The sequence below is a fragment of the Hemitrygon akajei genome, chromosome 20 (genome assembly GCF_048418815.1).
Source record: "Hemitrygon akajei chromosome 20, sHemAka1.3, whole genome shotgun sequence".
Lineage (NCBI taxonomy): Eukaryota > Metazoa > Chordata > Chondrichthyes > Myliobatiformes > Dasyatidae > Hemitrygon > Hemitrygon akajei.
In genome coordinates this window covers 38,812,372-38,829,136 of record NC_133143.1, presented here as the reverse complement: position 1 = coordinate 38,829,136, position 16,765 = coordinate 38,812,372, and the positions used below count along the sequence as shown (strand labels likewise).

Sequence of the window (16,765 nt, the reverse complement as noted above, 5' to 3'; positions counted from 1 at the left end):
ATGGACTAGAAGGGCCGAGATGGCCTGTTTCTGTGCTGTAATTGTTATATGGTTATATGGAAAGTGGGGGAGGGGGGGTGGAGAGAAGGGGAAGGAGAGTTAAAGAAGGTATGATTAGTGTTTGGAATTTTATTTATATTACAAATTAATTCCACTACTTTTAATCCTTTTCCCATGTCCACACACTTTAACTTGCAATCAAGCCTATTTCACACGTTCCACTAATCACCAAAGCAGAGGTGAAAGTAATTTGATCTTTCTCGTACTCCTCTACAAAATATGATTAAAATCAAAAATCCTTCCTAAACTTCTTTTGAGCAGGTTTAGAAATGAAAGAGTTAACATTGAAACTCCTCATTAATTTTCCTGCAGCCCTGATATGCTCATTAAGAGTTTGAGGATGATGCATCTTACATCTGAACTCTGTATCTCGATCCACAGAAGCTGACTCACAAGGCCTATGTTTCCAGTGATCTAGCATCTGCTTCTAATTTCCAATATCTGATTTGATCTTCTTTCGGTTCTGCCCCCAACTGTTGAATACATTCCTGAAAATATTCCACATTTCTTAATTCAGCTTTTCTTGGATGGTATACCAAAACGGTGAAGTTAGAGGTAATTGCAATAAACTGATATCTCAAAAACATGATCTGCTGTGGTGACAGCATAATGTTATATTAACTATTGTGTTATAACCAGTTCATGCTTTGCCCTTTCTAGAAAACTCTTTACAAAAATAGTTTGGAAAGTAACAATGAAGCATATAAGTGGAGTGAAGCAGATTACATCTGACAGAGTGATAAAACTGCTATTAATTTACACATTCAATCTGGAGAAGGAAGGAGAAAAGGGTCAAATGAATAATGGGGAAACTGTGCTCTGTGTAACAGATTAACAAAATAACAAACCCTCTCTTTAGAAGCTGTTTTACAATATAGCCTGGTGCACAGAAAAATTTAGCCCTTTGATTGATCATGTTTGCAGATTTTTTTTAAATCACAGTTAATCTTTAAATTAAAAAAATATTTTCTGAGTGAAGTTTGCAAAGTTCAACCAATTAGAACAGCAGAACACCTCATAGTGCCAGTGATCTGATTCAATCCTGGGCTCCGTGCTGTCTGTGGCAAGTGCAGATTGTTAGGTTAAAAATGCCACTACAAATTACCCCTAGGATGTGAGTGGGTAATAAAATCTGAGGTGCGTTAATGGGACTGTGGAGAAAATGCAAATACTATTAGTGTAAATGTTTGCTTGATGGTCAGTACAAATTCAATTGTCTGAAGGATCTGCTTCCATGTCACACGGCTCTAAGATCAGGCATGTTGCAACCAACTAGATTAGGACAGAGATACGAACAAATCCCTCATTGCTTTCTTACTCTTGTTACAGAAAATGCTACAGATTTTAATGTTATTAGTCCATGTGAGTCACAATTATGGCTACACTTATTTCATATCTGTCTGGACCTTTTTCATAATAATATAAGCATCTAGAAACAACTCCTCTGAAATACTTCCAAGCAAACACAGCTGTTACACAAAGATTCAGTTTCTACTGGCAGCAAATGCTGCTTGAGATAAGGTGATGCTCTAGGAAAGTTAATGCCTTAAGCCAATTAACTTGATGATTCCTCTCACCACACATATGGAGCTGTAACTGGAAGAAGTTAAACTGATGAATTAAGGTTGGACGAGAAAGGCCATTTACAGTCGGCCCTCCTTATCCGTGGGTTCTGCATGCGCAAATTCAACCAACCGTGGATCGGGAAACCCCGGAAGTTCTCTCTCCAGCACTTGCTGTTTGAGCATGTACAGACTTTTTTTTTCTTGTCATTATTTCCTAAACAATATAGTATAACAACTATTGACATAACATTTACATTGTATTAGGTATTATAATTAATCTAGAGATGATTTAAATCAGTGGTCCCCAAACACCGGGTCGCAAAGCACGTGCTACCGGGCCGTGAGGAAACGATATGACTTGGCGGTATGAAACGATATGAGTCAGCTATGCTGATTATGGTTGGGGACCACTGATTTAAAGTATATGGGAGGATGTGCATAGGTTACCGCAGATTGAGAATCGAAAAAAAAACTGGAAGTTCTCTAAGTCGGAACAGGTTCACCCGATATTATTTAGCATCAGTTAGTCAAATGTTTGTCTTAGTATATATTTTACCTTGTTATGCATATAAAACACTTAAGAAGCGTATGTATTTCAATAATTAAACCACTGTGCTGCTTAGTAATAATTGTAGCTTTACTTGGGGCAGGGCCTTCACATGCTTCATTATTCTATTCTCACTTTATCCTTTAAAATTGTTCTGATCGTTGACTGACTGTAGCCTAATGCTTTTCCAATGACCGAAGGCGTTTTACCTCTTTCAAAACGCTTTATTATTTCCATTTTATTTTTGATCGTGATCGTTTTCTGGAACAGATACACTGCGGACGGTGGGTCGCTAGCTCCGCCGGGTCCTAAAGTCCACAGCACTGAGACAGGTTAAATAAGCTTCGGTGCTCTGCTGGGTCCTAAAGTCCACCGACCTGCGCACCTGCGTTTTTTGGTATCTACGGAGGGGCCCGGAACCAATCCCCCGTGGATACGGAGGGCCAACCGTATTTGCTTATACTGTGATTCACACTTAGAATTGTAGCAAAGTCTTTAATGGCAAAAGAGAGCAAAAAACCACCAAGACTCCTGACTACATTAAAAAGAATAAACCCCATCCTTCAGCATTCATATCCCTACCGATAATTCTTTAACACTCACTGTGGCAATCTCAGCTTGCATATTTCAATAAAAACAATAGAATATTGGATATAATGTTGATACTTAGTAATGAAAAAACCATAGTGTTGTACTTCCTATCTTTGCCATTCATCACAAATTTGAACAAGTAGCAGCCGTGGTCATCTCTTAAGATGTAAGTATTACTACAACGTCAACATCTATTGCTCATTTCTAATTGACTTGAGAAGGTGAAGGTGAGTTACCTTTGTGAACTATTGCAGTGCTTCTGGTGAAGACAATTCTACACTATAGCGTTACATAGTGAAACAAACAGATATTTCCACCTGTACTTGCATTAAATAATGGGCCCAGAATACATTTTCTTCCATGTTTGAGTTACAGTCAAACTGAAGTATTCCAGGCCTGGATTCCCCCTGGATTCCCTGGACCTTCTGCTGCAGCATTCAACAAGACTGGGATGTCAAGAATGCACCAGAAATCTAGCTTTAATTTGTTATTCAGCCTTATCAAGGATCAAGGAGCAACTTTATTCAACATGTACATTTAGATGTATTAGGAATTTGCTGTGCTGTGTTGGTCGAGGTGTGACATGCGACAAAGAACAACATTCAACAATTATAAAGAACTATATAAAAAATAAAGTTAGGGATTAAAGTATGGATATGGAATGAAATGTGCATAAATACAGTATATAAATACCAGCATATATTGCAATGTAATAAATATTACAAAAAGTTGTTTAAAGTGCATTATTGTACCATGGTATTATACTATTTAGTTTAAAAGTTTTAACTCTACTATTTAAGAAAACTAATGTATATCGCCAGATTGACCCTATCATTATCTTAATTTACTGCATGGAAATGCAAGTCAAACAGGAATTCTTACCTCTATTCCTTCTTTGTTCAATGCATATTCATCAAAGTTAAGGATTGCAGTCTTGATTGTTCTTGGAGGAGGTAATACAGTCAGTCCAATGTTAATAGCATTGCTTCGCTTTGAATCTAACACAATGATTTCTTGTCTCTTCCCATCTGCAGCAGTTTTCTGACATAAGAACACAGATACTGCATTATACTCACACAGAACATAATCTATGTGGCAAAATAATGAAGCTTTCAGAACAATAAACTATACATCCGAACATGCTACATCCCATCGATACTCTAACCTAGGGTAAGATATCCTCATTCTCCTCCTTCCAAGCCAATGAAAAGAATTCAAATTAAAGGAAATGTCTGCTATTCTTGGGAGCTTCTCTTCAATTGGGATTTTGTGCACACAGAAAGCTGAATGAATTGAAATGTGCTATTTCCCAAGACCATATTCCCACACGGGCATTTTTAAAAGAAATAAATCATTAAAAACCACATTCATAGGTAGGAACCGAGTGGGGCTAAAGAGAGGGCCAGATGTCTGATTTTATATGTGCTCAAAATGAGTCTTCAAGAATGATAATATGCATCATCTCACCCAAGAGAAATTCACTTCCACTGCAAACTCCAGGTAATATAATCTGTGCTCAGGGCACCAATGGGTATGATCCTGGAATAACTACAAGCTATATAATTTTGCTTATAACCTGCTTTCACACTGACATAAATAAAATTAACAGAATTAAGTTTTCTGATTTTGATGGCACTTTATATTAAAGGGTTCATTTCTTGAGTGCTAAAATCAAACTGTATGCTTTATACATAAAGTCAGCCAAGTTTTTCATGAAATTGATTAAAAGAATAGTTGAGTGTGTACATTAACATCTCAACAACATAAACATCAGATTACACTAAGGTGACAATTTGACCTTGTATTCAACTTCCTGCAGTCATCTTTGAGAAATTACAGGGAACCATCTTCAAAAGTCTTGAATTGTTTGTTGATACTTTTCTCAAAGGAGATTTTGTGTTTCTCACCCTCAACTTTTCAGCTCTACATGCTTTAAGATCTATTCGAAGTGGGAAGTAAGCACAATGCTCCATAACCTAACCTTTATCAATGTCAAGGTACAACCAGCCAATAAAAATGCTTCCAATACAGCTCCACGACTTCACAACAATTTCATTTTCTTCTCTATAAAATAGCTTCTGGTATCTATTTAAGACTATACCAAATACTGTTGTCTCTTAAAAGAAAAGTGCTCAAGCTACTTGGATATCAAGACCTTAATGAAAAGAAAACATTTTTATTATATTTCAAAGGCAATATTACACAGAAGACCAACCAGACTGAAATCTTGTCATATACTATACTGAAATAGAACTAGGGCGGCAGATCTGAGATCTGAAGTATTTTGTGGAGAATGGTGCGAAAAACTAAAAACTTTCAACGAGTGGCAGTTCTGTGGGTAAAAATGCCTTGCCAATGAGAGAGATCAGAAGAGAATGGCCAGACTGATTCAGACTGACAGGAAGGCTACAGTTAACTCAAATAACCACGCATTACAACAGTGGTGTGCAGAAGAGCATCTGTGAATGCACAACACATCAAACTTTGAAGTGGATGGGTTACAGCAGCAGAAGACCATGAACATACACTCAGTATTTACTTTATTAGGTAGCTCCTGTACATAATAAAATGGCCACTGAGTGCATTCCCCCTCCTTCAAAACCTTTTTTCCCCACACACTTAATCTAAATCTCTGTGGACACCAAATCTCCACACTACCTACTATCTGTAAAAATTTCTATTCATTGACATCTATAAAATAATTGCCTACCGATAAGTGCCTTCTTTTATCTGTCAGATACCTGCACCTGATCAGGCAAGCCTGTGAGCAAAAATAAACTCAATGCCACTCTCCATTAATCTGCACAGCAAGGAGCACTATCCAGTTACTGCCTTCAGCTTGCACCAAGTGACTCCAGCATTCGAAGTGCCTTGGTCGGGAGCCCTTGAGCTATATTTTAATAGTATATATCCTGCTTGGGCACAAATGTATTTGTACTTACGCTAAATGCTTCTCACATTATGGTAAATGTGCTCCTAAAGCCCATGTCTGGATCTACTTAGAGAAGGTGGTTTTTATTGTACACTTTTGGAAATAGGGACACTATTTTAGTGCCTAGTTATCTCATACTTCATCTAGCTGCTGCCTCCCACATCCCGTTTAAAAATTACACCATTACGATATAGTCAGGGTACTACCCAAGTTCAAATAAAAGGGTACCCTCATAGCTTGAGCCAGCATTTTACTGACCGTAACTTCAATGTGGTCTCCCATTGTCCGTCTTCAATCATGTATAATTCAAGCTGGGATTGATTTAAACACTTATCCAATGCAAACACTGCTGCCAGGACTGTCTAAATGTTTAACATTTACAATGGCCAGGACAGATTCATTGTTTAGACATAACACAAACAGAATTCCTACCAGGATATGCCCACCATCTTGTGATACAAGCAAGTTCAAAGCAACATTATCATAGAAATACAGAGAGTTTGGTATAATACGTGAAAATGCATAGATTGGGTACTGAGGTAGCTTATGAAATACAACTCAGTAATGCATTTGAAGACAAAAGAAAAACAATGGTGAAATATGTATAATACAGATACAAAGTAGGAAGAACCCTGTATGCTCAAATGCTAGCAGAGATCACTTAAACGAAACAGTGCACATAAAAGGCATGCATTAAGAACTGACAACATTTCAGAACTAAAACACTGGGAACTTTAAACAGAAACTGTTGGAAACTCTCAATAGTTCAGGTAGCACTTATGAAGTGAGAAGAACGAACAAAGGAATAACATTGATGTTTCAAGCCATTCATCAAGCTAGAACTGAAACATGGTGAGATTGAATAACATGATGAGATTGAATCAGTCAGCTGAAAGATAGGCTGGAGAACAGCAGAAGGTGCAGGTGGAATAGGTGTAGAAGGATGCAGCAAAAATAATTAAATGCATTGTATTTCTGTCCTCTTGTAAAATGAGAGATTCATCTCAGAAAAGGGCTGAGTTTCGTTGAGTATTGATAATTGGTTTATTATTGTCACATGGATTGAGACTGGGTGAAGAGCTTTGTTTGCATGCCTTCCAGACAGATCATTCTAAACACAAGTATGTCGAAGTAGTACAAAAGAAAAAATAATACAATGTAAAATAAATGGCTACAGTTACAGACAAAGTGCAAAGAGGTGCAAGGGCCATGAGAAAGATTATGAAATAGCATTCACCTTAAGCATACAAGACGTATATTCAAGTATCTAGAGGAGGCTGAGAATGGCAAATTTTGTTTCCTGAGATTATGTTAAGCTTTGTTAGAATGGTGAAAGGAGACCAAAGACCAAGGTTTGAGTGAGAATGAGGTGGAGAATTAAAGTGATGCATGACTTGAGCTCACAGTGGTTACCCAGTTTATATACAGTTTTACCCAATGTGGTTGATACAATATACAAATACTTTATTGTCACCAAACAATTGATACTAGAGCGTTCAATCATCAGTGATATTTGTTTCTGCGCTTCGCACTCCCTGAAGTACAAATCAAAGTAAATATAATAAAAATTTAAATTATAAATCATAATTTGAAAATAGAAAAGGGAAAGTAAGGTAGTGCAAGTCAGGTCCAGATATTTGTAAGGTACGGTCCAGATCCAGGTCAAGATCTGTTCAGCAGTCTTATCACAGTTGGAAAGAAGCTATTGCGAGCACAGAATGTAATAAACTAAACTGGAAGCAGCACAAGTGAACTGAAAGGAGATTTGAGTCGCTGAGCATTGTCATTGACAAGATAATACAGATGCTGCAAACCCAACAGTTAGATGGGCAGAGGCAAACTGCAACTATGATCAGAATAGAAATATTCAATTCAATATTATTCAATTATACAAATCATCAGCTTACTCTGACTGAATAGGTTTTGATACTGATTATTAATGATACATTGGTTTGGATTCTGTGAACCAATATGCAGTATCTTTAACAAAGCCAAACCCAGCACTGCTAAATAGCTTGAAGATTGTAACAATATCGGATGGAAGAAATTGGCTTGGTTGAAAAGAAACAACTGATGAATTGAAAACATGATGTTGTGCTGATCTATGTATAGCTACTCCATTAACAATCTAAGCTTTCTCTGCTTCATAAACCATAACACTCCATTTTTCTTACATCCATGTACCCATCCCTAAAGTCTTTAAATGTCCCTATTTTTATTAGCAACTACTACCACTCCCAGCAGTTACCTACAACTTCAGTGCAAAGCCTCTTTCCTTCACTCAGCTCAAAATGATGTCAAATTGCCGCCCTGGGAGATGGACACTGGTTATCTACTCTATATCGCTCATAATCTTCTACATCTCTATTAAGCCATTGCTCATCCTCCTTTGTTCCAAAGATAAAAGCGCTAGCATACGCAACCTTTCCTCATATAACATGCTCTCAAATTCAGACAGCACCTTAATAAACTGCCTCCAAATCCTCTCTAAATCTTCCACATCCTTCTGATAATGAGGTGACCAGAACTGAACAAACACTCTTAAGTATGTTCTAACCATTTTTAATATAAAGCTGCAACATTACCTTGCAGCTCTTGAACTCAATCCTCCCACTAGCAAAGGAGGACACACCATATGTCTTCTGAATAATTCTATCAATTTGCACAGCAAATTAGAGGGATCTGTGGGCCTGGCCTCCAAGATCCTTCTGATTGTCCCTACTGGTTAAGAATCCTGCCATTAACCTTGTAATCTATTTACAAATTTGATCTTCCAATGTGTATTATTTAACACTTTTCTGGATTGAACTCCATCCGCCACTTCTCCTCTCAGCTCTGCATCCTATCTAAATCCCACTGTAACCTACATACAGCAAAGGTACTCCAGCTTGTGGTAGTTTTGTGCTATCACACTTTCCTCTTATTCATTTTTACACTCTGATCTCTTACCTCTTATCCTCACCCACCTATCACCTCCCCCGGTACCCCTCCTCTTGCCCTTTCTCTCATGATCCACACTCCTTTCCTATCAGATTCCTTTTTCAAGCCCTTTGCCCTTTTACACTATCCACAAAGTCATCAGCCTTCATGTCATCTACAAACTTACATCTTTCCACTTTCTCTTCCAAGTCATTTAGAAAAATCATGAACAGTGGGGACCCAGCATATCGCTGTGGAATGCCACTGTCATCCATTTCCAAGTAGATTACACTTCATCCACTACCATCCTGCCTTCCACGGGCAAACCAATTCCGAATCCATGTAGCCAAGTTCCCATGGATCCTATGGACTTTCTGGATGAGGCTACCGTGTGAAATGTTGTCAAGCAACTTACTGTAATCCATATACACCAGAGCCACCACACTACCTTGGTTAATTTGTCCTACCACCACCTCGAACAAAATCAATCAGCCAAGTGAGGCACGCCATGGCCTTCATAAAACCATGATGACGCACGCTCAGGTTGGAGAAGCAATACCTCATATTCCATCTAGGCAGTCTCCAACCTGATGGCATGAATGTTGATTACTCCAGCTTGTGGTAATTTTGTCTTGTCACACTTCACTCTTCTTCATTTCTAAACTCTGATCTCTTATCCTCACTCACCTATCACCTCGCCCGGTACCCCTCCTCTTCCCTTTTTTCTCATGATCCACACTCCTTTCCTCAGATTCCTTTTTCAAGCCCTTTGCCCTTTCCAATTATCACCTACCAGCTTCTTAATTCACCCCCACCTAGCTTCACCTATCACCTTCCTTCCCCTTCCCCACCTTCTTATTTTGAAGACTTCCTCCTTCCTCTCCTGTCCTGTCCTGATAAATGGTTCAGCTCGAGACATCGCCCGATTATTCATTTCTATCAATGCTGCCTGACCTGCTGAGTTCCTCCAGCATTTTGTGTGTTACCTTCACTCCAGTCAACCTCCTGTTCTTCACAGAGAACCTCTTAGGGTTTGTCCTATTCACTAAGGCCTTCTTATGCCTGCTTCTAGCTCTCTTAAGTCCACTCTTCAGTTCCTTCTTGGCTACTGCGTACTCTCAACAGTCAAGTCTGATTTCGTCTACCTGGACCTTAAGTGTGCCTCCTTCTTCCTCATTACTGAATGCTCCAGCTCTCTTGTTAACCATGGTCTCTTCACCCTACCATTCGTGGGACAAACCTATCCGTAACCACTTGCAAATGCTAACATTTCTGAGAACATCTATTCCTAATTTTGCACTCCCAAAGTCCTCCCAAAGGCCATCATAATTAGCCCTCCCCCAATTAAATACTTCTCCATGTTGCCTGCTTCTATCTTTGTCCATGACTTTGCCAAGAGTCAGAAAGCTGTGGTAACTATCTCCAAATTGCTTGCCCACTGAGAAATCTGTCACCCAACCAAGTTCATTGCCTAGTACCTGATTCAAATGGAGGCCTCTCCTCCATTTGGCCTACCTACACATGGTGTCAACAGTCCTTCCTGGACTCTCCTAACAAATTCTGCCCCATCTAAACCTTTTACACTAAGTGGGTGTCATTCAATATTAGGAAAGTTGAAGTCACCCATGACAACATTTCTGCTATAGAACATAACAGCACAGTACAGGCCTTTGGCCCGTGACGTTGTCCTGACCTTCTAACCAATAATAAAATGAATCTAAACTTTCCCTCTTACATAAACCTTTTTTCTATCATCCATGTGCTTATCTAAGAATTTTTTTTTTTAAAAGTCTCTTAAGTATCTACCACCCCTGGCAGAGCATACACCACATCCAGTGTAAAGAACTTACTTCTGACATACTCCCTTATACTTTCCTCCAATCACCTAAAAATTATGTCCCTTTGTATTAGTCATTCCCACCCGGTGAAGAAAACTCGCTGACTATCCACTCTATCTATGCCTCTTATCATTTTGTACATCCAAATTCAGCCTCCTTTCATCCTTTCTCAATCCAAAGCCTTAGCTCGATCAAGCTATCTTCATTAGACATAGCCCTAAGTTTAGGCAGTATCCTGATAAATCTCCTCTGCACCATCTCTAAAGCTTCCACATCCTTCCTACAATGAAGCAAGCAGAACTGAGCACAATATTCCATGAGTGATTTAATTAGGGTTTAATAGAGCTGCAACAATACCTCACAGATCTTGCACTGATTCCCTTGACCAATGAAGGCCAATACAACATACGCCTTAACTACCCTATCAACTTGTGCAGCAATTCTGAAGGATCTACGGGCACAGACCCCAACATCCCTCTCTCCCTCCACACCACTAAATATCCTGCCATTAAACCCATATTCTGTCTTCAAATTTGACCTTGCAAAATTAATCACTGCATGCTTTTCCATGTTGAACTCCATCTGCCACTTCTCAGCCCAGCTCTGCAATCTGTCAGTACCCCACTGGAACCTTCAGCACCCTCTACACTATCCCCTACTCCACCAACCTTCATGTTATCTGCATATTTCCTAACCCATCATTCCATCTCCACATCTAAGTCATTTATAAAAATCATGAAGAGCAGAGGTTTCAGAACAGATCCATGGAGAACACCACTGGTCACCGACCATCAGGCAGAATACAGTCCATCTACGACCAGCTTCTACTTTCTATGGGCAAGCCAGTTCTGTATTCACACAGTCAAATTTCCCTAGATCCCGTGGCTCCTAACCTGAATGAGCCTACCATGGGAAACCTTATCATCAAATACCTTACTAAAATCCATATGCATCACATCTACTGCTCTACCTTCATCAATGTACACTGTAACTTCCTCAAAGAATTTAATCAGGATCATGAGGCATGACTTGTCCTTCTCAAAGCTATACTTCCTATCGTTAATCAGACTATGCTTCTCCAAACCCTCTCCATAATTCCATATTCCCCAGATTATCCCTACTCCCTTTTTTGAACAAAAGAATAACATTTATCACCATCCAAACATTTGGTATTACTCCTTTGGCCAGTGAGAATGCAACAATCATTGCAAAGGCACAGCAATCTCTCCCCGTGCTTCCCATAGTAACTTGGGGTATACTCTGTCTGGCCCTGAGGACTTATCTATCCTAACATTTTTCAAAAGTTCTACCTTCACATCAACATACCCTAACATATCAGCCTGCTTTATGCTGTCCTCACATAATGTACATCAAATTCCCTATCACTGTTGAATACTGAAGCAAAAGTATTCATTAATGACATTCCTCTACTATCCCTGATTGGTCCTATCCTCACTCTGCTAATCCCTAATCCTACTCACCAAGGCCTTCTCATCCCCCCTTCTAGCTCTCCTCTGTCCATTCTTCAGCTCCTTTCTGGCTACCTTATAACTCTCCAGAGACATGTCTGATTCTTGCTTTCTAAACCTTAATAAACTTCTTTCTTCCACTTTACTAAATGTTGCACATTTTTTGTCAACCACGGTTCCTTCATCCTACCAACTTTTCCTTGACTTATTGGGACAAACCTATCCAGAACCCCCCTGGAATCTCCACACTTCTGTTGTGTATTTCCCTGAGTACCTCTGTTCCCAATTTAAGTACTCCAGTTCCTGCCTAGAAGCATCACAATTCCCCCTTCCCCAATTAGGTAGGCTGCAGAAGGACAGACAGATTAGGAGAGTGGGCTAGAAAGTGGCAAAAGAAATACGATGTTGAAAAATGCATGGTCAGGCACTTAGGGGGTAGAAATAAATGTGCAGACTATTTTCTAAGCAGGGAGAAAATCCAAAAATCTGAGATGCAAAGGGACTTGGGAGTCCTTGTGGAGAACACCTGAAGGCTAAAATGCAGGTTGAGTCAGTGGGGAGGAAGGCAACATTAGCAATCATTTCAAGAGGTTTAGAATACAAGAGCAGGAATGGGATGCTGAAGCTTTATAAAGCACTGGTGAGGTCTCACTTTGAGGATCGTGATCAGTTTTGGGCTCCTCATCTAAGTAAAGATGTGCTGACATTGGAGAGGGTCCAGAGGTGGTTTCAAGGATGATTCCGGGAATGAAAGAGTTACCATACGAGGAACGCTTGATGACTCTGAGTCTGTACTCGCTGGAATTCAGAAGGATGATGGAGGATCTCACTGAAACCTTTTGAATGTTGAAAGGCCTAGACAGAGTAGATGTGGAAAGGATGTTTCCCATGCTGGGGAGAACAGGATAAGAGGGCACAACCTCTGGATAGAGGGGCACCCATTTAAAACAGATGTGGAGAAATTTCTTCAGCCAGAGGGTGATGAATTTGAGGAATTTGCTGTCACAGGCAGCTGTGGAAACCAGGTTGTTGGGTGTATTTAAGGCAGAGCTTGATAGGTTCTTCATTAAAGGTTACACGGAGAAGGCCAGGGACTGGGATTAAGGAGGGGAGAAAAGGATCAGCCATAATTGAATGGCGGCCAGACTCGATGGGCCAATGGCCTAATTCTGCTCCTCTGTCTTATAGTCTTAAATACCTTCCCATACCATCTACTCCTATCCTTCTTCAAGGCTATAGTTAAGGTTAGGGAGTTCTGGTCACTGTCTCCGAAATGGTCTCCCACTTAAAAATCTGATACCTGACCTGGTTTATTGCCTAGCATCAGATCCAGTATTGCCTCTCCTCAAGTCAGCCTTTCTATATTTGAGTCAGAAATCCTTCCTGGACACATCTAACAAATTCTACCCCATCCAAACCTTTTGCACTAATGGGATGGCAATCAATATTAGGGAAGTTGAAGTTCCCGCTACAACAACCCTGTTATTTTGGCACCTTTCCAAAATTTGCCTACTTAACTGCTCATCAGTGTCCTGGTGCTCAAGAATACTCCTAATAGAGAGACTGTTCTTTCCTGTTGCTGTTTCTCACCCACACAGACTCATTAGGTGATTTCTCCATGATGGTTCTTCCTTTTTGCTGCTGTGCCTAATCAGTGATGTTACTTTCCATGCCCCCCCCCCACCCGCATCCATCTTACCTCTATCCCTTTAAAAACATCAAGAAACCCAGAAAATCAAGCAATTAATCCTGCTCTTGCAACATCAGGTTTCTAATGGCCACAACATTGCAATTCCAAGTACTGATCCATGCTCTAAGGTCATCACTTTTGTTCTTAATATTTCTCACATTAAACACATTTCAACTCATCTGACTGCATTTATTCTCTGCCCACTACCTATTCTTCCTCATAGTTCCTCTGCATGTTGCATCTACCTTTTCACCAGCTACTCCATCATCTGACCTAACATCATCCTTGAAATGGAGCAAAGGTACCAAATAACAGTACTGTAAGTGGTAAAGCTGGCATGGAATTATATTTAAGATTAGGTTAGTGACTTAATCCTGTTCTAGTGTTTTCACAATAGACATCCACAATAATATTCCTCCAAAATTTTTTGCTGCAATTCTGTTACAAGAATTCAAAGTGTGCCAGGGATATATTTCAAAATTGAAGTTTCTTTTAAAAAATATTATTACTTTTTAGTGTATAAAACCCTATTGAATAAAATTAAGCAACAGCGTATCAGACAGCAAGCTTTACATTTCAACACAGATGCCGTCAACTAAAGACCGATCTTAACATTTACCAGGGATTGCAAGCTCTCTCTGTACTCACTGATGTTGTACCTTTAACATACAATTTGATGGAAGATATTTCACAGAAGTGATATTAAGGAAAATTTAGCACTGAGCAACATGAGGACAAAAGTGGGGCTAAGAGACAGGTGTTTAAAAGAACAAATTAAATTAGTTAATGAAAAGGGAAATAATTAGTAGTACAACCATCAATCCCAGAAGGCATTCAAACAAGATTTAATAATCTTATATATAGAGCACTTTTCACACAAATGATGTAATTCAAAGTGTTTTACAATGGGATAAAGTGCAAACATGAAAATAAAATTTTAAAATTTTAAAAAATATATGAAAATAAAAGACAAAAAGACGTTCATTAAAAGCAAGGTTAAATAAATAGGTTTTGAGGTAGCATTTAAAAGTGTCAACTGAGTCTGCATCTCTTATAGCTTTTTTTTTAAGATACAGTATTGAATTCCACAGTTTAGGAGCTTAGCTCAAAAAAACCTGATGTGCCAATTATTTTTTGAGGGAACTTGCTTAAATTTAAGAGACTGGAGGACAAAGACCTGAGAGTTCGAGCAGGATAAAACAAAAATGATTCTGTGTTGTACTCCAGTCCCAGATCATTGAGAGCATTAAAAACAAGGGAAGTTTGAAAGGAATTTGAAAAGATAAAGAAGCCAATGCACAATAGCTAGGATGGGAGTGATATAGTTCCCTCAACCTGGTTTTTATTAGAAGTCTAGCAGCGGCATTCTGAATGAGCTGAAGTTGGTCAATAGGTTGCTTTGTATAAGATACAAAGTGGGAGATTAGAGATTCTGGAAGTTTTAAAGGCTAAATCTTAGCAAAAGGAAGAGGCAAGCATAAAGACAAGTTTTAACATCAAAATTTTATAAATTGGATCTTGGTCATATCAGAAGACTGGGTTAACATCCAACGCAAAATTGTGGGCAGATGGATGGGCCGATGGACATGTTTGCATGCAGTATTAAACTATGACAAAATAGAAATATAAGTAGTGATGAATTTGAATTTGCATTAAGTATTTGATTTGAGGTTTGTTAACTTTGTTCTGAATTGCAACTTTTTATTTTGAAGGCAGATCCCCAGTAATCACAAAAGAAGAAACAATTGTTATTTTAAAGTCACTTCTGTTCATTCAATCCCTACCTAGACACAATAAGCCACAGGATTTTTGCCATCTGTGTTAGGTTTATTGAAACAACCTTTGAAAATGCTGCCAGCATTTCAGTCACTCAGATGTGCTAACAATGGTTTAAGTTTACTAACAGCAATTCTTTGCTGCATACAGAACCAGTTTATCATTTCTCCCCCTACAACTTAGATATGCTGAAGGTAAAACTTAATGATGATCCTTCATTTTTGTTACTGGCAATGATTATGGATGCGCCTGTTCAGAGTAGCAAATTCTTTCTCTCAGAGCACAGGAATCTCTGATGCCTATAATTAAAATGCAGATGTTGGACCATTCAAAATTGTACCAGATGAATTATGAACAAAAAACAACCCCATGTTAAGAAATCATTATAAGTCTTTTTCATTAATAGAGTTCATTTTTGTTTTATTTTAACTGACTGATGCAGTAAAGTTATCAGTAATGGACATTTTTATAACTATAATTTGTACAACTCATTGTTAAAAGGCTGTTACTGGCATAAAATTGTTTCCATCTGTGCAAAGGAAACTTGACAAAACTTTGAAAATTATATCTTCAAGCTTGTTATTGGTTAATAGTTACAATTGCTTCTATGCCTTTCCATACTGCTCTTCTCTTCCCCCCAAAAAAGGCTGCTTCCCTTTGTAATCAAGTATTTTTCAAGCTTATTTTAAAATCTGTTTGTTATTGAAGTTTATTCATAGGACGTGGCATCACTGGCAAGAGCTACAGAATTATGATTGAAGCATTCAGGTTGAGCACAGGAAAGGTTAATCATTTCCTGATGTTTGGCTAGTGAGGAGATCAAGGTATAAATTTAAGCAACTGCATCATGCAGCTTTACAAAGATGATGGCCTAATCTGGTAAATTTTCCAAATTAAAAGGCAATGTACTGAAATTTGAATTAGAAAAGTTAAACAAAATGTTGTGCTCACTGCAACTAAAAAAAATCCAGTTCCGTAACAGATTTTGTAAAATAGCATTAATTTTGATCAGACCAAAACTGATTAAAGAATAAAGCAAAAGAAAAATGTGACAAAAGCTCATCAACCTGAAATGTTAATATTGATTCCCAGCAACTGCAGAATCTGTGCCTATGATAATACTGCATCTCTCACTCTCCATAGTTGTTGCCTGACCTGCAGATTATTTCCAGCATATCTGCTTTCATTTCAAACTAAAGAGCATGATCTTGTCAGTGAGAAAACAGAAATGGACGAACATCAGTACAATGGAAAGGTGAACCAAATGTGAATTAAATGCACTGTCCACAGTCAGGATGCTTCTGAAAACATATGATGACATACTTTCAAACATTACTGAAAGAGGAGTCTACCCCCCCCCCCCCACCCCACCCCAAGC

At 38.7% G+C, this 16,765-nt stretch overlaps 1 protein-coding gene across 14 annotated transcripts in view; it reads right to left on the bottom strand.

Moving 5' to 3' along the window:
• fhod3b (formin homology 2 domain containing 3b) overlaps positions 1-16,765 on the bottom strand; it is a 524,056-nt gene that overhangs the window by 51,236 nt on the left and 456,055 nt on the right. For all 14 annotated transcript variants that reach the window (XM_073024178.1, XM_073024182.1, XM_073024179.1 and 11 more), the window contains one exon: positions 3,646-3,804. In XM_073024178.1, the coding sequence (XP_072880279.1) occupies positions 3,646-3,804 (159 nt within the window). The remainder of the gene's footprint in view (positions 1-3,645; positions 3,805-16,765) is intronic.